This window comes from Postia placenta, assembly GCF_002117355.1.
Source record: "Postia placenta MAD-698-R-SB12 unplaced genomic scaffold POSPLAscaffold_7, whole genome shotgun sequence".
Taxonomy (NCBI): domain Eukaryota; kingdom Fungi; phylum Basidiomycota; class Agaricomycetes; order Polyporales; family Adustoporiaceae; genus Rhodonia; species Rhodonia placenta.
Window position 1 is genome coordinate 1,842,820 of NW_020169838.1, and position 21,194 is coordinate 1,864,013.

At 52.3% G+C, this 21,194-nt stretch overlaps 4 protein-coding genes and 1 pseudogene across 5 annotated transcripts; all 5 read right to left on the reverse strand.

Annotated features, from left to right (window-relative positions):
- Positions 1–1,736: 1,736 nt before the first annotated feature.
- Positions 1,737–7,611, reverse strand: POSPLADRAFT_1143358 (hypothetical protein; the record flags this gene model as incomplete). The annotated part of the gene is made up of 15 exons (XM_024485552.1): positions 1,737–1,767; positions 1,838–1,952; positions 2,253–3,437; positions 3,624–3,712; positions 3,735–3,815; positions 4,069–4,108; positions 4,245–4,331; positions 4,684–4,705; positions 5,040–5,087; positions 5,387–5,418; positions 5,615–5,775; positions 5,832–5,953; positions 5,983–6,160; positions 6,211–6,287; positions 6,451–7,611. 15 exons carry the CDS (start codon positions 7,609–7,611, stop codon positions 1,737–1,739), a joined length of 3,429 nt encoding a protein of 1,142 aa, XP_024339206.1.
- A 2,687-nt stretch (positions 7,612–10,298) lies between these two features.
- Positions 10,299–10,370, reverse strand: POSPLADRAFT_t82 (annotated as a pseudogene). Its single transcript has one exon. The product of its transcript is annotated as a tRNA-OTHER (tRNA).
- Positions 10,371–11,483: 1,113 nt separating this feature from the next.
- Positions 11,484–13,525, reverse strand: POSPLADRAFT_1142772 (hypothetical protein; the record flags this gene model as incomplete). Its single annotated transcript, XM_024485468.1, has 6 exons — positions 11,484–11,637; positions 11,694–11,720; positions 11,789–12,143; positions 12,198–12,754; positions 12,956–13,383; positions 13,481–13,525. Coding segments are annotated over 6 exons (1,566 nt in total), but the record flags the coding sequence as incomplete, so codon positions are not given.
- A 2,305-nt stretch (positions 13,526–15,830) lies between these two features.
- Positions 15,831–18,188, reverse strand: POSPLADRAFT_1143009 (hypothetical protein; the record flags this gene model as incomplete). The annotated part of the gene is made up of 7 exons (XM_024485506.1): positions 15,831–15,871; positions 15,908–16,203; positions 16,258–16,455; positions 16,512–16,532; positions 16,595–16,952; positions 17,009–17,299; positions 17,456–18,188. Coding segments are annotated over 7 exons (1,938 nt in total), but the record flags the coding sequence as incomplete, so codon positions are not given.
- A 668-nt stretch (positions 18,189–18,856) lies between these two features.
- POSPLADRAFT_1143422 (hypothetical protein) lies at positions 18,857–19,947 on the reverse strand (the record flags this gene model as incomplete). Its single annotated transcript, XM_024485562.1, has 5 exons — positions 18,857–18,957; positions 18,993–19,053; positions 19,190–19,315; positions 19,482–19,539; positions 19,814–19,947. Coding segments are annotated over 5 exons (480 nt in total), but the record flags the coding sequence as incomplete, so codon positions are not given.
- Between the last annotated feature and the right edge of the window lie 1,247 nt (positions 19,948–21,194).

Sequence of the window (21,194 nt, forward strand, 5' to 3'; positions counted from 1 at the left end):
CCGCAAATCAAAGGAGCGCTCGACGCTCGACGCCAATCACGTATCGGCGACACGATGTCTACAATTACTTGTTCTCGTGCGACACAGCCATCAGACCTTTCGTCAACGTTGGGGCTCCAGTCCAGGCATACACGCGAGGGGTATTTGTCATGGCGTACGTAAGACTGCGCGATAGGTACTGCACATCCGCCCACCAGTTCTATGTCATGCTAACTCGAATGTATGTTCTCATATGCTTTCCACGTCGTCCGTCCTGACTATCCTTTCCGCGCGGGTCATGCAGAAACCCGTGGGTGGCAGAAGATTCGTGGACATGATCGCTGCGGGTGTGCGCCTCCACGTCCCTTGTCACTTCTGAAAGGACTATTAATATTGCCATGAAGAAGTCTAGGCGGAAAACCTTTTTCAGGCTCGCAACATGCAGCGGGACAGGGCGCTCGCAGAGATACATTCAGAGTGTAAGGAGAGAGAGCGGTGAGTTTGGAAGCGCACCGGCATTACGAACGCGCATAAGCGACCGTCGCGATCATCCCTCGACCGCCACTGGCGTTCGCTCGCTTGCATACGACACAAAATGTATCAAGGGTCAAACATGTGCTGGGTCAAGGCGGTGAATGGCAAGCGCACAAGTGTCAGCTTTCCTGACATTACCCTGGAGACCGAAAGGCCGCGCTCTCCGACCTTTGCTTGGCCCGCCCATCCCACGGATATTCTTTGGCCATGCTACACCCTGCTGGCCCACCGTAGAGCGGGCGCCTCGACACGGTGAGGACATTGTTATGGTCGTAGTCGAGGCGCCTCCATTCACCAGTCGACAAGCCCGTGCGCATACATGTCCTATATGCTGCCGATCAGCAAGCGCTACCCGACGTCGCGAATATTGGTACCTGCACCGCATGCTAGCCTCACCATCCGAACGGGACTCCTAGTGCCAGGACGCAATCGCCAACACCAGTGACCCTGCTGACAGCGTGGACGGCACGCATACAATGTCCCTCCCTGCATTATATGCTATATAGATGTTTTTGTTGTGCACTACCTGCTGTGGTCCGACTAGAATATCATACGGCACTAGTCGTTGACTACGTATACACACGGTGCATATTATATTTGTTGACCAATTCGAGACGGTACTACGGCACCTCTGCTGCGTGTCTAGCAAGAGGATGGAGGCACGTGAGCTCAAGTTAGAAATCACGATACGACGGGAGAGCATGTCTTGGCAGTCCGAGCGAAGCAGTAATATCATGAAATAGATAATATCTGGTTTTTACGATTACGCCTCCAACTGCGCTGACCCCTCGCGCATCCGCTCCGTGTGCACGTATGCGCGTTATGATCTCCTACGCGCGAACGCTTGAGGATCCGGCTTGCATCGCAATGAACTAGTACATATCATCGTCCACCGCGAGGAAACTACCCGTTACTCCGACACTAGATTTCGCCACCGGCTGCCATTTCGCTGTATGTGGATGAGATAGGCAATGCCCTGATGCAACAGAAGATACCCACCTGTAGAGAACGCTTCCACACCGTATATGCCACCATTGCCTCAGAAGGTGCACCACCCTCGAAAGCAGGGATTTCCATGATGTCTACATTGCCGTCCTCGTCTGTCTTGCCATCGTAACGTCTCCAGTCTTCTATGTCAACATCCCAAATCAATCCGAGCCTGACATTGGGACTGGCAGGTTGTCAGTGGTCGCTGATATGTCGAACATTGGGCGGTCTGTCACCTACCACCAGCTTTGGCCACGCATCTCAATCCTGTAGGGCATTACATCAGTGATATGGGCGGTCATCATTGCAAATAGCGCATGGGTGAGCTGGTACGCACCCTAGGACTCCCCGTTTGTCGAAACTAGCAAAGGATGACTTCATTAAATACGCCCACTCTTTCAACTCTTTCTCATGATGACGATGCAGCTCGTTATCAAAGAGTACCCATATATCTACGTGCGCGAGGTCGTCGAAGACAGGAAGCGAAAGCACGGCATCCAATTGGGAAAAGACGTCGCTCAACTCGTCTCTATCTCTCCATTCTAAATATCGGAAACAGATTTCGATGGAAGAGATGCATGTCGACGTGACGCAAGCCAACATCTCACACGCGCCGATGCAGAACGCACGGAGATGATTAACTCGAATCGTCTCGAGATACCTAAGGTTTGAATGAACAGAGAGATCAGGATGATGATCTTTAAGCGGAATGAGAAATGCTTGCCACCGCAGGATCACAATTGAATACTCACATTGGTCTGCGGAAGTTCTAACTTCCGGATAGTGTTTCGACACATCAGCTCCCCAATCAATGAAATCAAAATAAAGATGCTCGAGTGATGGTCCCGCATGCGTGACTAGGTCTTTGATAGCGTTGGACACCGTATCGGTCTCTTGTGAACCGGGAAATATCTGAGTGTGGATATCTGTTATTCTGAGGGGATAGTTCATCTTGATCAAAGAGCGGACAATATCCAACTCATGCTGAGACGAAGGAATCCCGCATTCCACGAGAATGTGAATTGGGTTCAGCCCGGGATATGCAGGGACACCTATGATATTCAATTCCCCGAATATTCCTCTTGCGCTTATAAACGCGAAGAACTCAAGTGATGGGAGCGCACGTAGAAGCCGAGTAATGGATGAGGAGGAGAATCTCCACCAGACTGATTCGTTCAGCTGCAAACGGCGGACAGAGCCCCACGGATACACGCGAGGGAACTTGCCACAAGGGTTGCTCACTGCAGTTATAAAGTCAAGGAGTTCCGTATAGCACGGCCATGCAGTAGGAGTAAAAGGCTTGTGCCTGTCAATGGCCAAGTCAATTTCCTGTAGGCACCTGAGCTGTGGCAGAAGGCGAAAATCGGCAAGCGTGCGAGGATCGAGTGGAAATGAGGGTCTGGTGAGCTTGACATCGCGGAGAAAGAGCTTATTGAGGCGCGGCAGAGCCGAGACGAGGGCGCCAAATGTGACGATGGATGGGAACGTGACGTTAAACAAGGAGAGGTCGGTGATCGAGGCAAAGCGAGACAGGTTTTGGAAGACGGCGTCATTGGCGGCCCGCAGCGACGACGGCCACGACGCGTTCTCGATGGTCAGCTTCTCGACCCGAGTCCATTTGCCAGCGAATTTGGAGGCGAGCGTGGGCACGTGTGAAATGGCGTTCGAGTCGCTTTCTCCCTCGATGATCACGTATTTCGGTCCTCGCCAGCCCCCGAGCTCCTTTGCTGCAATGTCTGTCTTGAGGCGCTCTGCGTCTCCTTTGCTCCTGAACGTCAACTGGAGCTGCAAATGCGGACGACATATGTACTGGAAGAATCGGCAGACCCTGGCGCATCTTGCTATCGCGTCGTAGTCCCATTCGCTCAGAATGTCATCCAAGATTTGCATCCAGAGTTCTTCAGGCAACGAAGGTTTATGACTGATCTGCATGCTATCTGAGTGGCAAGTACGACACGGAAACCTGCGGCATCATGCTCACCCGGAGGTAGGGCATGTCCACGTCTTTCCAATGCACAGATATGAAACCTTCCGCGCAATATTCCGCGGTGCATTGCATTGAAAGCTGCTCATATTTCGATTAGGGAAGCTCCCCGTCATCTGCGCCACCTAGGAGGACTTACAGGTCGGATGCGCTGTTGTGATGATAAGGCGGGACGTGGTGCGATGTGCGACTGGACAAGTGTGCGGCGACATCTGCACAGGCTCAAATCTAAATACAGTGACACAATCACCTATCTTGATAGAACCGCACGGAGTGATATTCGCTATGGATCCTTCCGTGCTTCCCTCCGGTGATCTCTATATGCATGAGGCTGCACAAGGCGCAGCAGCCTCAACGCATGTTCAGTGAGTTCCGCATTTGCCTACATAATCCTGCATGGTAGAGATTGGAGACCCACTTCACCGCGCCATGTGTTGAACATGCGCGTATGGCTGGTATAACTGCCCCAATGCGAAAGCGCAGCTTTCTATACCTGAGCCTCAGTGCCTCCTCAACCACATGTCATTTACCGCATGCTGGGACATCACGAGCAGACATAATCTGGCCTAGTGCCTGCAATACACGTGTAGTCCCCCGGGATCTGGACTTCACAGAGGATGCTGCCTGAGTAAATGATGTTATCTTGACGCCGAACAATTTCATGATTCCATCACCGCGTGGGCATCTATACTGCTTCGATGTAAATACGCTCGTCGCCTGACCATTGCATTATATATTCATCGCCTTGATTTGAACTTACTGTGCCACCCTGGGTAGTCGGCAAACCCCCCAAGTCGGCACCCCTTGCCTGATCGGCCCAGGATCATGCTGCCCGAGTGCATGCTATCTTGACGCCGAAGAGAGTTCACAATTTCATCACGGCATGGGCGTTCATACTGCCTCGATGCACGTTCCCCGTCTGGAAGCTGTCGCAATCGCAATCCGAATACAACAGTGCCAGTACTCTGAAAGCATATTCTTACACAGCTTCAGATCGACCGACCGGGAGATTTTCCAGTTGGCTCCTGCTTGCTTCGAGATCGTGGAGCGGCAACGCCTCATGTGTATTTCCGCAATCATCGTTCAACCCCTGAATCTGAATGATCCCATACTCGTATTGAACGAAAATATGACTTTGATCTCACAGGCTCTCATCCTCAGCGGCCGCGTTAATTCACTCGAGGCGTGGGGGGACGCACCGTCCCCCTGCTGCAAAACGTGCTATGAATCTGAAAATGTAAGGTGCTGAAAGAGAGATTTGTAGCCAGCCAGAGCGCAGCAGAGCAATTTGGCTGACGTCGCCGTCGAGACACCTTCATTCATAGGCTGCCGCGCGGGCTGAGCAACGGATATGTGCATCGCACAGGATAGAACTGTGCTGATTGCATTTTACAAAAGACCTCTCAGACCTCTCACGCAAATCCTATGCAAACAATTCCTTAAGCACAGCGGAACATTCTCACTCAACCTGTTCAGACCCGTCTCCTATGATACGCCGTGGACTGCCTCCGAGCCAACGGCGCCTCGTTTCACGATGATCATCCTCTCAGCTCACGTAGATGTCCTCCAGCTCTCGCTCCATACATACCCCATGACACCAGCTCTACGAGCGACCAGCATTGTGATCTAAAACGTCATACATTCAGGCACGTGCTACTGCACCGCCAAGGCCCAGTATATCCCCCGTCAAACGCCAAAATGAACCTGTCTCTATGTGTCCCGCGAGTTTGGAACATCGCTGTGGTCGTCGTAGGCGAAACCCAAGTATAACGTACCAAGGACTGAGTTACATAAGTCCAAGTGAGATCGATGATACGGTGGGAATCCAAGCAGCAATATTACAAAGTAGACAATACCTAGCCATTACAAGTACGCCATAAAACGTGCTGACGCCTCACATACCCTCTTTCTACGCGGGAGTGCGGTGTCATTGTCTAAGCATATATGCATGAGCTTCGGCGAAAATGCGATGAACTAGTCGGGAGACATACCATCATCCACAGCCTGAAGAAACTCGCTGTTCAGGCTCTAGAATTGATCGCTGGCAGTCCTTTAGATGGGTGCAGATGAGCTATATGGCATCGTGTTGACCCGGAAGGCACCCACATCACAAGAACACGCTGAACAGACGATACCATGCAGTGTACGCCGCCATTGCTTCAGAAGGTGCATCGCCCTTAAAAGCGGGAGTCTTAACGATGGCTACATTGCCCCTCTCGTCTGCTTCGCTGGTATAACGTTGCCACTCTTCTATATTGTCATCCCAAATCAATCCAAGCTTGATAATGGGACTGGAAGGTTGTCAGTGATCGCCATAACATCGAGCATTGGGCGCTCTGTCACCTACCCCCGGTGACTGTCGCCTGCTTCAATACTATGGGAGAATAGATCAATGATACGAAAAATTGCTATTGACAATAACGCAATGAGTGAAACGGTACACACCCCACAATCCCCCGTCCATCGAGACTAGCCAAACACGACTTCATCAAACACACCTGCTCTTTCATCTCTTCCTCACTGGCACCCCCAACGGACTGATCGGGAAGCATCCGTATGGGTATGTGCACAAGATTATCGAAAATGGGGAGTGAAAGCACGGCATCCAATCTCAAAAGGTCACGGTTTAACCTGTCTCGGCTACTCCAGTCAAATGTACCGGGATCCAAATCAATGCTGATGGATGATATATATCTCGATGCGACGCGAGACAGAATGTCACACACGCAGACACAGTGTTCCAGTCCAGCATGTATTTTGAGTGATTTGAGGTTTGTGTTCTCAGATAGATCGAAATTATGGCCTACAAGCAGTATGAGAAATTCGCGACAACGAGAGACTACAGTAGCAGACTCACATCTATCCACAGTATGAAGAATGACAGATATGCCAGTTCTGATGGAAAGATCAAGGCGGTCGAGAGATGGTCCCGCATGCATAAGCACTTCGTTGATAGCGATGGACACCGTGTCAAGCTCACATAGAAAGGGATATATTGAAGCATAGATCTGTGTGATTCTGAGGGGATAGTCCATCTCGATCAAGCAACGGATAATATGGTCCACATGCTGAGGCTGGGCCAAACAATCCACGCCAATGTTGATTGGAGTCAATCTGCGATGTGCGTGGACACCTGTGATCTCAAGATCGGGAACGTTTGTCTCTTTGTTTCCAAAGATGAGGTACCAAAGTGATGGTAGTGCGTGCAGGAGCCGTGCAATGGAAGAGGAGGAGAATCTCCACCAGACGGATTCGTGGAGTGTCAGATGACGGACCGAGTCCCACGGATACGCCCAGAAATGTCCACCACAAGGGCTGCTTACGGAACTGATGAAGTCGAGGAGTTCCGTATACCACTGCCATGCAGTTGGAGTGAATTGCTCGAGCCAGGGCTCCGAGTCCACGCGGCCGGGTACAATACCCAAGTAGAGTCGCTCTAAGCCCTTGGGTTGTGGCAGGAAGCGAAAATCGGAAAGCGTGCGAGGGTCGAATAGGAAGGACGATCTGGCGAATTTGACATCGCAGAGATAGAGTTTTTCGAGGCCAGGCAGAGCCGAGACGAGGGCGCCAAACGTGACGATGGATGGAAATGTGACGTCACTCAAGAAGAGGCAGGTGATCGAGGTAAAGCACGAGAAATCCCGGAAGACGGCGGCGTCGGCAGCCCGGAGTGACGACGGCCACGATGCGTTCTGGATGGCCAACTCCTCGATGCGGACCCACTTGCCCGCTGCGAATGTCGACGCGAACGAGGCTATGTGCGGGATCGCCCTTGTGCTCTCTTCTCCCACGACGGAGGCCAAACTCACTCTTGGCCAAGCAAGCAGCCCTTTCGTTACTACATCTTCTTTGGCATGTTGAACGTCTGCCTCGTTTTTGAGTATGAAGCATCGGCTCCACGACCCAGTGATATATCGTTTACTCCACTCCCGAAAGACATTGCAAACGTCAGCGCATGTTGCTATGGCTTCATAATCGCCGCCCTGCGCAAGCTCGTCAAAGACTTGCAACCAGGTTTCCGCGGGCAAGGAAGGTTCTCGATGCTGTATTCTGTCTGAGTCCCGGACGGCACACGACCTCACCGCGATAAGACCCTCCCAGAATGGCTTTTTGAAAGGTCCTTGCATTTATGCTGCGTTAGCAGAACTAGGTATCTGAAGCGCCCACCTTAGTCGTTACCTTAAGCGTAGTATGAAATGGGACGGTTGAGAGACGGTTAAGATCTCAATGGAAGTGCGCTGTGACGCTATCCAACAAGCTACCAGTATATATGGTGGCTCCCGCATCGCTCTGATTCACGAGACTTTGATCGTAAAGGAGCGGTGGTGCTCGATGGAACATTCTCCGTGGTTCTCGTGCATGTTCGACTCAGTATCCAATATAGCGGAAATTAGAGACGTGGAAAACAAAAGTTGGCCTCTTGTGGATCTTCGCGCATCAGGCCACTGCTTTTCCATCCGTAAGGTAAACACAAGTCCTATGTAGCAACATGGCTGTTTCATGGTGTACCCGCGCATTCTCGACCATGCGCCAATTGCCATCATCATGACAGGGAACCTCTTGTCCATACAATGAACCCATTGCGTGTAGTAGCTATCACTGTGCACAGTGACAAGTGACGGCACGGCCATGTTGTTGGCGAAAGTAGACCACCTTCAGCTGAATGAGCGTGCTGCAATGGTACAAAAACCGTATCATTGTCTCGGTTTGAACCTTACACAGCCAACCTCTGTAGTTGAATGATGTCTTCATCGATCACTCTTCGACGCCGTCCTTCTGACACCGCACCACGCATACATATAGACTATAGGTGCGTAATTCCGCATAGCCTCATCGCGAGTACGTTCCTGTTCTGACCTTCGATAGAGTTCGTCTTCGTGCGTTATGGACCGCCCCACACGCATCCCAGGGTCCTCCTCCTATATGTGAAGGAAGTATCACGTGCGAAAATGTGTGGTCAGGCGGTATACAGTACCGGAAAAGCGGTGTCCTTCTGTCCACATTCCATGATGCACGCGGTACACCCAGAATCTGGAAAACCTTGATGATCGGCTAGGCATGCCGCGAGATTGCGTGCACTTTACGCCGAGGGTGCGATGCGTCCAAGTAAGAGCGCCTTAGACCAGTTGCTCGGACTCACGATGTGCAGCGATGCGCAGCGTCTGGCTATTTTCGCATGACAGGCTCAAGCAAGCGCATCCGAAACCATTTAGATGCGGTAGCGCGCGATGGCGGCCAACAGCATGTGTTCAGCAAGATGGAGAACAACCGGTCGGACCATACACTGCGGCGCACAAACCTTCCTTGCGTGTCCAGAACACTTCCGAACGACTGGGCGAATGGATCCGAAAGACCACGAACAGGCTGACGCCTGTGGTCCCTGTGTGATGCCCTCCGGATAAGACGTCTGGCCGCTTCAGATAAGCTGGGTCATGAGGGAGGACCAAGATACTACAGCGACAAGGTATTCGTCGAGGGTGATATAGAACACGACGACGGCGCTGCATTCGCTTCGTCCTTGCTCAGTGGCATCCTAGCATATATGAAGATGTCGGTGTCCCCGTCATCAGCAGACAACATAAACACAAGGGCTTTCAGCCACATCGAATTAATGCAAGTAGCGGACATACCATTGCTGATGTTGAGTCGAGTTCAGCTGCAATAACCGACGCTCCTTTCACTGGGTGTGCGGTGTAGCCCAACGGCGATGCCGTAACGCCCGAGGCTGCGGGGCCTGCAGCGAAGCTGACCGGAGACTCTCTATTAACGTCTGCGGCGCCTGCGAGCTACGGGCCGCTTTTGGAAGCAGGAGCCTCAACGACGCATTCACATGGCTCTCGGTGTCGTCACTTTCCGGGGTTTTTTCCGTCTTCCCAAAACATTCTAATTTTAAGAATAGGCCGTGAATATGTGTCGCAATGTGATATGTATCGGGTTCATTAACCCTGGTGCGGGATACTGGTCTTGCAGAAGAGTTCGTCAGAAAAATGTTATGCTCAATTGTCAGCCCTTTCGATACACAACTAAGGATATGGTGCATGTCGAGAGTCATCGACGACAATCAGAACATCAGTCGGTGTCCTGCGCCTTTGCCCGGTAGTCTCCTGGTGATAGTCTCAAGAATATCCTGATATCCATGAAGACCTTCGACCTGTGCCCGCTGAAACAAGTGAACTCGAGCTTGATGCGAGGTATGTGCCTTGATTTGGTGCAGGACATGTTCAATGTACCGCGGCGTCTCTGTCTCGACTAAGAGGTAGTACAAAAAGTGGACATATTTGAGGCTCGTATTCTCAGAGACATCAAAGTGATAAGCTGTGAACACTAGCGGTAAGCCACACGCAGTCATCCGGGATCAGAGTAGGAGACGTACGTGGGGTATCAGGCAACGAGCAGGACGTTACGCATATACCTACACTATGGAGTGTAAGAAGGTACAGCGACGGTCCAACGTGCTTAAGTGTTGCGTTAAAGGCGCATGTGCTACGGGAATAAAGAAAAAGGATGTAACAGAGATTTTTGTTCACTCTGAAGAGGCAGTCCGCCTCTCGATCGAGGAGTGCAAAAGTTGGGCGACATGTGACTGACGACCGTGGGTGTCTATGGTGCACTTTAGAGCAGCTCACACCAGTAATAGACACAAGCAGTGGGGCAATGCAGCCAGTCTGACAGAACTGCATTGGATTTCTATCTGGTCAATTCCCAGGCCTTTTTTCCGCAGCCCGATAGAAGTCGAAAGTTGGAGAACGTACAGGACCAGGATAGATGGGCAGATCTGTCAGAATTTGACTGCACAACACCTGCATGAAAAGATCAGCACAACCAGGGTTTGAACCCGGGACCTACCAGAGATGCACTGGGTGTTCTACCACTGAGCTATTGGACCTTGGCTACTAAGGAATCATGAAGTCTCATATACGTTACTTCAAGGGTATGAACATGATCTATATTATAGATTCAGAGGTTCTTAACCGTCTCATATGTGTCAGAGCACACATTTGACAAGATCTGGGGAGCCGGACGTCGCAGAGCTTGAACACGGCGAGCGAGCGTGACAATGAGCGTAAACGTGATGTCACTGAGCTTGGGATCGAGTCGTCCCGGTGCGGCAGCAACGACGGCGCTTCCCCGCCTCGATCTGCCTTGCGAATCTCGACGCGAACGATGGAGACTTGCGACAGTTTTGACGTCCTTCTCGCGTAGCCTCTGCATCGACGCGCCCAACTTCTTCGTTCTCGGATGCCATGCTCTCCTTAGGCCGCCCATGTCGGCTACACCAGCGTCGGAGGCCGGCACACAGCGCTGCATCCTTCTGTGTCATGGAGCGCGCATCTCAGGCTACCGGCTGCCATCCGTGACTCGCTCTCCTACATCATAGGTGCGCACCTCTATGTTCCTTTCTCCACCTCCCGGGTGCATTGACCTTCATATTGTGTAGGGTCATGCAGGAGTCCTGCTAACCGGCCATAGTCGCCCCGGCTTACGCGACGTGTAGCGATGCAGCAGCTGTCGGCATTCAACAGACAAGCTTTCCGAAAACTGAATCCAGGGTCAAGGGCTGAAGCAGACGATTTGGGGGTAGGCGAAATATATGGGATGGGCGCGCGTGTCTATATAGCAAGAGGACGGGGTTACGTGAGTTCAAGTTAGATATGACGATACGGCGGGAGGACATGTCTCAGGAGTCCGAGCGAAGCAGCAATATCATAAAACAGACGAGAGTCGGCCTTTACGGCTAGGCCTTAAACTGCGCCGACGCCTCATACATCCGCTTCGGGGGCACAGATACGCGGTGCCATCTCCTACATAGTACGCACGAACACATGAGCTCCAACTGCATCGCAATGAACTTGTACTCGGCAGAAATACCATCATTCACCATCAGAAAGATATTCAACACTTCGACTGTAGAATTAATCGACGGAAGCCCTTTATTTGTATGCAGATGAGAGAGACAATGCCCTGGCGGAGCGGAAGGTGCCCACCTGGAAGGACACACTCACTCCGTGTGCGCCGCTATTGTTCCCGAAGGTACACTGCCTTCAGATGCAGAAACCTCGACGATCCCTACGTTGACATTCTCGTCGTGCTTGCTAACATCAATTCTCCAAGCTAGAACCTTAAGAGCCCATAGTATTGCAAGGTCAACGGGCCTGGCATGTTGTCAGTGGGCAATGTGATATAGAGCATTGGGCGGTCTGTCACCCACGTCGAGATGCCGCCACTTGTGTCAATTCTGTAGAAGACTACATCAATGATATGAACTATAGATTGGCAATAGTGCACGGGTGAACCGATACACACTTTAGAACTCCCCGTTTATCGAGACTAGCCAAGCATGGCTTCATCAAGTACGCCCACTGTTGCATCTCTTCTTCATGGAGACGCCGGTGGTGCTTACCGAATTCCACATGTATAAGTACGCGCACGAGATTGTCGAAGACAGGAAGTGAAAGCACGACATCCAATTGAGTAAAGACGTCGCTCAACTCTCCTCGATCACTCCACTGTGACTGGAAACGGATGTCGACAGAAGAGATGCATGTCGATGTGACGTGAGACAGGATCTCACACGCGCTGAGGCAGAGCGCACCGAGATGTTTGATTCGAATCGACTCGAGGTCACGGTTTGTGTTCTCGGAGAGATCAGAGCCACGGTCTTCAAGAAGTGTGAGGAATGCACGATACTAGGAAACCACAGTCGGATACTCACGTTGATTTGCAGCAATTTTAAACTCCCAAATCTTACCCGGTCGAGCATGCCCGCGCACAAGCATAGCAAGATCAAGATGCTCGAGTGACGGTCCCGCGTGCCGGATCAATTCATTGATAGCGGTGGCCACCATATCGGTACGTCGTGACAAGGGATATATTGGTATGTAGAGCGCCGTAATTCTGAGAGGATAGTCCATCTTGATCAAGGAACGGACTATATGGGCCCCATGCCGAGAACGAGCACCCCAACATCCCACGCGAATGTGCATTGGGCGCAGCGTGTGAAGTGCGGAGATACCTGTGATCCTCATTTCCTCAAACAGGTTTCCTGCGTTTTCAAATACGAGGGCCATAAGTGATGGGAGCGCACGCAAGAGCCGAGCAATGGAGGAGGATGAGAATTTCCACCAGACAGATTCGTGGAGGTGCAAGCGGTCTACCGAGCCCCACGAATACGCACGGGGAGACTTGCCACAGGGGTTGCTCACAGCACTCATGAACTCGAGGAGCTCCATATAGAACGGCCATACTGTAGGAGTGAATTTGCGCTTGGGCCTGTGGTTGGTTACAGCACCTAAGTTGATTGTCTGCAGGCTCTTGGCTTGGGGCAAGCGGCGAAAATCGGAAAGCGTGCGAGGGTCGAATAGAACTGAGGATCCGGTGAGCTTGACATCGCAGAGAGTGAGGTCTGTGAGGCGTGGCAGAGCCGAGACGAGGGCGCCCAACGTGACAATGGATGGAAACGTGACGTTATACAAGACGAGGCGGGTGATCGAGGCAAAGCGGGATAAATCCCGAAAGACGGCGGCATTGGCGGCCCGGAGCGACGACGGCCACGACGCCCATTCGATGGTCAGCTCCTCGACCCGAGTCCATCTGCCTGCGAATCTGGACGCGAGCGTGGCCACGTGTGGAATCACTTTCGAGTCTTGTTCTCCCCAGATGGTCACGTGATTCGGTCCTCGCCAGCCTCCGATCTCCTTCGCTTCGACGTCGGTCTTGAGGCGCGCCACGTCTTCTTCGCTTCCGAACGTCAACTCGTCCTTCAAATGTTTATTACACAAGTTCCGGAAGAATTGGCAGACCCTGGCGCATCTTGCTATCACATCGTAGTTCCGTTCCTCCGCAACATCGCCCAGGATGTGCATCCAGAGTTCCACAGGCAATGAACGTCCTTGACTTATCTGCATGCTGTCTGAGTAGCAAACACAACACTAGAGCCGGTGTGTGCGTGCTCACCAGGAGGCAAGGCATATACACGTCCTGTCGTCTCAGACGCACCTGGTCTTCTTTCGCCGCAGACGTCTCGCTGTCTTCCATTGAAAGCTGCTTACACTTAATCAGAGAAGCTCACCGTCCTCTGCGCTGCTTAGGAAAACTCACAAGCTCTAACATGACTGATAGGTAAGGCGCAGTACGACGAGGCGCGAAGGCGGCGTGCGATTGGTATCGTACTGTGTTGACATCAAACGGCGTCCTGCTCTATATAAAGACACCACGGAGCCTCGTGCAATTCGCGTTCGGCGTGGATCCTTCCGTTCTCGCCTCTAAGGCGTGCGCTGCGCAGCCTCTAGACTTGATAAGTTCAGTATTCGACGATACTTGCATCCCAGAGATCTCGGGACCTGGGTTGTAGGGTGAAATTTCGTCTCGTCCATTTATAATTTCACCGTCCACGTTCGAACTATGTGAAGACACAGCTTCCCGTGGTACCTCAGCGTCTGGTCAACTACATGCCCTCCACTATTGCCGCGAGCAGAATACTCGTGCCTCGCATCCAGTTCAAGTCAATTTAACGGACTTCGACGAGATGTAGAGGCAGGGTTTCAATATCTTTAGCTGAAAGTGTAACGCGCGTGATGTGACAACACAAGCAGACATACTCTCGTCCAAGGCCTGCGATATGCATGACAGCGCGTACACACCCGCGACGGACTGTATGCTATCTTAGCGCCGGAGAAGGCTCAGAACTCGTCCACTGCTGTATACATGGATCGCAGGTGCGTGCTTCCACCTTGCCTCAATGCAGACACGTTCTCTTGTCCGACAACCGCGCCATATGTTCATCGCCTTGTTGTGGACGTCTTCTGTCCGTGTAGGAGCTGTCATCATCGCGTAGCACACAATCTGGAATTGGCCCATCGATCAAGTCCACTCCTTCATGGCTTCCTTCCGGTGTCGTCCACAGGAAGATGCTCTCACAGGCCCCTGCTTCCCGTGAGATGGCATAGCGGCCGCGTCTCTACGAACACTGCAGGTGTGCATCTCCGAGTCCTTCGTTCGACATCTGATTTTGAATGGAATTTATATTCATATCACAGGAATGCCTTACGTTAGTAATTCGGTGCTTCTCATCGTCAGCAATCGTACATGTTCCCTCGAGGTACGAAGGGACGCCCCGTCCGCCGGGGCGTCTCACGATGGCTCACCTCGCAAACTTATCTGATGCGATATGGCAGATGTACGTACTACGCGAGACTACAACGTGGACAGCGCGCACGAGCGGAACCACAGCTCATGATCACCTCGCCGGATCACATGGGGAACAGGAGATCGCCGCTTGTCCGTGTTCCTTGTCCCACCGTCGGCTTTCGCCCGACAGGCGTCCTGGAAAACGCGCTCAGGATTGTGAGCACGAGCGGACGGTTACCGGAATAGGAGAAGACAGCTAATGATGGATAGGTGCGCCCAATGAGCACGCGTAATTGACAGGTTCCGGAAATGCACAGGCGAGGGCGTGTTTCCGGTCTCACTCGGCCCGCAAGTACAACGATGCCGCTATCCCAGCTCTCGGGCATGAGGCCACGAAGGCGCGGCTGATGTGGAACGGTAAATATCTGAATCAATATCATGGTGACGGCACATTCATATCGGTCGACAGAGGCAGACCTGGCAGAAGGTGTTTGGTCGCACACCTACTATGCACACGCAGCAGGAAGTGTGTTCTTCGCATCACATCAAAGGAGCTTAGACTGCGAAGTTTGGGAAAGGAGTGAGCGCCGCGGATCGCCCTCGCTCGACCTCGGTTCTGTATGATACCCAGCCGCTGAGACAAGACAGCCACGCGGTATGATGCAATCTGTGCCCAGGGAGCGTCGGAGCCCTCAGACCGCCTTGCAGCTCGTAAGTTCAGGCAGCGTGCCGCGCGACGCCGATTTTCCCAATGGTCGCGGTCTGCGGCAGTGCTCTTTGTGTCTGCGGCACCACTACATGACGCTCTCTGGCGACACTCCGCCGTCACTTGAGCCCTGCGTCAAGGTACTATGCCATGGTCCGCCATGGGCGACTACGTGGTCAGCAGTCCAGTGTTCGTGCATATAATGAGAGCGATTATTGAGTGTCACTGCTTGAAAAGAAAATGTTTCCTTTTCTCCACGGATGGATGATGGCGTTGACACTCCATACGAGCGTCGAGAGCTTGCTGCTCCTCTCCTGCGTACTGGATACAAGGGGGCCACGTGGACCCCTTGAGTATATTCAAGTGGGCCTCTCCCCGAGAGAAACGGGACCAAAGCACACAAGTCTTGGAGTCCGATTGAGGCAAAAAGCAAGTTACAGGCACATAACAAGTGTTAAAACAGTCTAGTATCTTTTCACTTCGTTGGACGCCCGCCTTCGTGTTTGGGAGGGGCTATTTGGTGTCGTCATCTATGCACACACGTCTTTGTACGCCTACATCGCAACGGAGAGGCATTCAAAGAGACGTACCGATGACCTCTAACAAGAAAAGGAATGTAGGCTTGCGTTTCCTGCAACAGCACTTGAGCTGCCTCCGCCGCTGTCGCATGAGCGTAGGCATTAGCGATGCCTTCACAACGCACGACGCTGTGAAGGGGAACCCGGTGAATCTCCTCAGAGATCCGAACCCAAACCGATACAAATCCGGAGGTAGACGAGACGTGATCTCCGGCAGCCCATCTGCGGGAGCCACGGGCACAGCGTATTTTGGATAGTAGTCGCTTTCCCTCGAGTTGCCGGCAAGCAAAAAGAATTTTCGATCGAGCCTTCGAAGAAAAGAGGTTATGTTTGGGCCTCAAATTAGAGGTTTCACATCGAACCTTTGTGGTTTGCCCATGTTGTCTCCCATGTCAACGAAGGCGGATGTGGCAATCACGATATGGGCGTCTGCGAAATCCAAAGGACGTCCGATGTCCTCGAAACGAGGGACCTCAATAACAACGCTGTTGTTGTTCTCATCTCGCTTAATGTCGTAGTGTTTCCAGCTGTTTGTTACATCATCCCAGAATGAACCAATTCTGAAAAGTACCATCAGTCAATGTCGCAATACCATAAATGACATGTGCACCGTCACCTGGCTTGACCTTTGGTGATCCTGCAGGGGAGTTCATCGGAGATCTTATATTACCGTGCGTGTTCGACAATCATAGTACGCACCCAAAGATATTGGGTCTCGTAGACCTCGTTAACGACGGCCAGAGCTCTTTTGTCAAGTCAGCATCCCGTTTCTCCATACGACCCCGCGGTTCCCTGGCGACTGAGCTGAGTGATATTTCTATATTTTTGAGATTATTGAAGGCGGGAAGTGGAGAAAGCACGGCAATGAATTTGGGAAGAATGTCCCTCAGCCTTCTCCCCTTCCAAGGAGAGAAATCGAGTTTGATACAGGACATGCATGCTGATTCCACGGTAGACAGAAGCGCGAGGGCATAGTCATAACACCGCGTCGTCCAGAAGCTGCACGTAAGCTCGAGAGATTTGAGGTTGGTGTTCTCGGACAAATTGACATGACAGACTACAACATCGACTGTGAGCAATCACGCTTCTTCGAGATCAAAGCAGTGGACTGACACAAGGTTTTGCGCAACAATGACAAATGGTTCGCTTTAGCACCCATGTTATGAAGAGTAACATGGTCAAGCGATGGTCCCGCATGTTTAAACACTTTGTTGAGGAGAATCTGGGGCGTATCCGATATAGAGACAAATAGCTCTGCTGAAGCGGAGACTTTCGTCACTCGGAAATGGTGGTCCAAGTCGATCAGGCAATGTATGATCCGGGCGAAATACATGCATTTGGTATCGGAAGAATGGTAGTCCAAAGTGGCGACGATTGACCGCAGCCTAGGACGTGCGAGTGTACCTGTTATTTCAAGGGCAGGCGACCTGCAGGCACTGAAATCGAGGGATTGAAGTGAAGGAAGTGCGTGCAGGAGGTGAGCAAGGGAAGAAGGGGCAAGATTCCAGCCGACTGCCTGAGAGAGCTGGAGTTGGCGAACCGAGCCCCATGGATACACACGAGGAGCGTTACCGCTGCTCACAGCGTTAATGAACGCAAGCAGCTCGACATGATGTGACCATGCGTCAGCAGTAAATTCTGACGTCTTCTTGGCTACGTGGCCCAAATCGATTGTGTCGAGTTCGGGCTTTGGCAGAAGTCGGAAGTCGGAGAACGTGCAGGGATCGAACAGATTGGATGATCTTGGGAACGTCACATTGTGAATGCGAAGCGTTTTGAGGCGTGGAAGCGCAGCGACAAGAGCACCAAACGCGACAATGGACGGGAACCTGACGTTGTCGAGGACGAGGGTGGCAATCGAGCCGAGACAGGACAGATCGCGGATGATGCTAGCGTCGGCGGCCCCAAGTGACGACGGCCACACCGCATTCTCGATACATAGCTCCGCGATACGTACCCACGTACCCGCTGCGAATGTCGACGCGAACGTTGCCATATGTGGGATCGCCTTTGAGTCCTGTTCTCCCACAATAACAGCAGAACGCAGTGGCGGCCAGGCCCTCCTTCCTTTTGTTGCGAGATATATTCGGGCGCGTGAAACGTCTTCCTCGTCATGGAAGGTCCAGTTTGAACGACTCGGATGTGGCGCTCCTGTAAAATATCGCTCACTCCATTCGTGAAGGACTCTGCACACCTTAGCGCATTCCGCTATCGTTTCGTAATCGCCCTCTTCCGCAAGATTGTCAAACAGTTGCAGCCATATATCTGCTGGTAACGGGGGTCCCTTGCTATGCTACATGCTGTCTGAGCGGCAAGCACGACGTCATTGCGCAAATGGAAGCGCAAGCACTCACCATAATGTTGAACAATGGAATACTCCTCTCCCGTTGGGATTTTCGCATTTGAGGGGCGCTCTGCATATATGCTTCTCAGACTAGACAAAGGCTTTACCTTGCGGTTGGCCCAGGCGCAGTATGACCTGGAACGATTGAGACTCGGATGCGAAAAACCACGATCTCAGCGGGGGCGCGCTGGCTGATTCGACATCGTCCAGTAAATCACTGACTCTTATATGGTAGCTCCTGCATCGCCTTGATATCTCCCGGTGGGTATCTGATTGTGACGGCAAATTCGAGTGCTGTACAGCGGAGGTCGGAATCTCTGATCGCCAGATAAACCCTCACTTCCTATGCTTTTTTTTGCGCACGTACCAGACCACCGGTTTTCCAAATACGAAGCAGACGAACACTTCTATGTGGCTGTATCGCTTCTCCGTGGTGCTGCCACGCCTTTTGAACCACACAGCAATGCCCTCGTCTGTAATCACTATCACAGGGAAGTTGGAACCTTGCGTCCATGCAGTAACGCTATGAACACGTGAGTATAGCATCTATCAACGTGCACCGCAATATCAACGCGTCTAGTACGATGAAAGCCGGCCGGGACACCATTACAGAAGCTTCATTCCTGGCACAAGTGCCCTGGCGTGTCACATGCACCGTCCCTCATGTGCATCTGGACGGCCAAGGCTGCGTATCGCCCCTCGCCTCGTCCTTCTGAGGCTGTGTCCACCCTCACATACGTGTAGTCCACAGACCTACACCCGCGCGTTCCTCGTCCAGCCCCTGGCCAAGCTCATTTCCGAGCGATACGCGGCCCTATAGGCTCCGTCCAAGAATTCTCGTGTTCGCAAACCGAATATCGCGTGAGAATGGCTCGTGGTTAGGTGGCGCGGGACCATCCGGGCAGTAGCAAAGCAAGCTTCTTTCCGCCCCTATTCCCCACATTTCATACCAGTCGGATCTGGCGGATTCGCCCACTTGATTGCGCCTCTTCCCGGCAGTTTGGCCGCCGCGCACTTGCGCCGCCTCCACGTCTTCGCTCGCGCCGGGCACACAGCATAGCGTACAAATTGAGCGACTGGAAAGGTCGTTTGGAATAGGGACTGGAGCGGCTACTCTTCAACCCTCGTCGTCCAACCCGCCGGTCCCCAATTTTGTGCACGCAATCGCTGTGTGCTGACCTATCCGCCATCCTGTCCCTTGGCATATGCTCGTGGCGAGGAACGGAATGTGGGAGCACATACCCACGACGTTTGGAGCACGGCAGCCAAAGCCTGGTAGAGCACATGCAAGTTCACGTCGCTGCGCGGTACATCAACCACGAGGGACGCCCAGGAGCTCCGTATGTACATAGCTGCGCAGCGCTTACGCAACTACTCGCACGTCGTCCTAGGTTTCCGACTACAATGACGTCCGCGGCGAGATCCGCAGGACACACGAGGACGGGTCTACTGAGCGTCTGAAAAGCTGACGAGGTAGTGTCTGATCGAGGCGGTGCGGAGGTACGAGCCTGTATATGTAATATTGAAGCCCGGAACGAGCCGCCCATGGAGCATTTATCGCGCGGCGGACTTACGAGGCATAGGTCTGAAGGCTTGAGGACGATTGTGTTGGTCGCCGGGCGCCCATGTGGTATAGGTATGAGTTTCCATCAAGGATCATAAGCAGGGCGAGGAACGCGGAGACGCGTACTTGCAGTGTATATGCGATATGCTGCCGCTCATTCCATACAATATGAGCGACTGCGACAGCTTTTACGTGGATGGAAGAAGTCCGCGACAAGGCGATGAATATATTGAGTAGTTGTCAGACAAGGAACGTGTTTGTATCGAGACGGCAGTGGAAGCACGCACCTGTGCTCTATATATTCAGCGCTGCAAAGGGAAAGACGGAGGGATTGATGTCGAATGCATGAATGTCGCTGTATATATCAGCACTATCTTTGATGTCGTTACATATATCCAGTCGCACCACGTCTTGCCTAACAGTCTTGTCAGAGCAGCCAGCCTGTGAGTCCCTTTGGGTAGCGCAGGGTACGGGGTACTTCTCTGGGAGAAAGTGAGGATTTTCAGTGGCAGACAGGCATTTATCTATGGCAGAAGAATACAACCTGTCTCCGAGACAATGAGAGAGGATTATGTCCTGTATCTGGGTGAGCACTACAAACTCTAGTGTCGCATTTGTCACTCAGACAGCAAGCAGATCAGCTAGGGAACCCCTGCCCGTAGGATATACTTTGAACGGGAATGATGCGACAGCAAGATGCCCTTGGGTATGTCGATTCTTCCGGTGTATGTGCGGTCGACATATAGAGGGCAAGGTGACATTGACGAGCGAAGAGGCCGTTGAGCACTTCAGGACAAACGTCGGAGTGTAGTTGTGTATCCTTATTTGCCTTAGGTGGAGCGCTCAGCTGTCATAGCCGCTCATGTCACTGGCCATTCAGTGGAATTGCGCATGGCGCGTGTTCATAGCTCGTTCAATGCGAGGATGGGTATTTATGTCATGCATGGGATGGTCAAACGAGTGTTATAATTAACAATACGGATCCGCATACCTTTCGCTACGTTGATCGCGGAACGATTCCACCGGGCGTCAGTGTTTGCACGAGAGGGATAGCATCCCTCTCGTGCAATCAACATGATTTCATTACGACTCTGCAGGAGACAATAAGCTAAACGCAGTTCTCTCTGCTGCATACATTCATAATAGACCCATCTGTGGTATGGAATGGGACCTGCTTATAATCAACTAGGTGCCAGAAATGCTATGTCCTTTGTCCTAACTCCGAGTGCGGAGTTCGAACGGTGCCTCTCGTGGCCGTAGAGACGCAGCAAGCAGCAAGTAAGTGTTTATGGTAATGGAGTGGAACTCCGCACAGCGTGAGATCAGCTTTAGATCTCCGCGAACTCCATATGTCGGGCCGCCCGCTCTGGCCGTCTTGAACACTCCGTCCT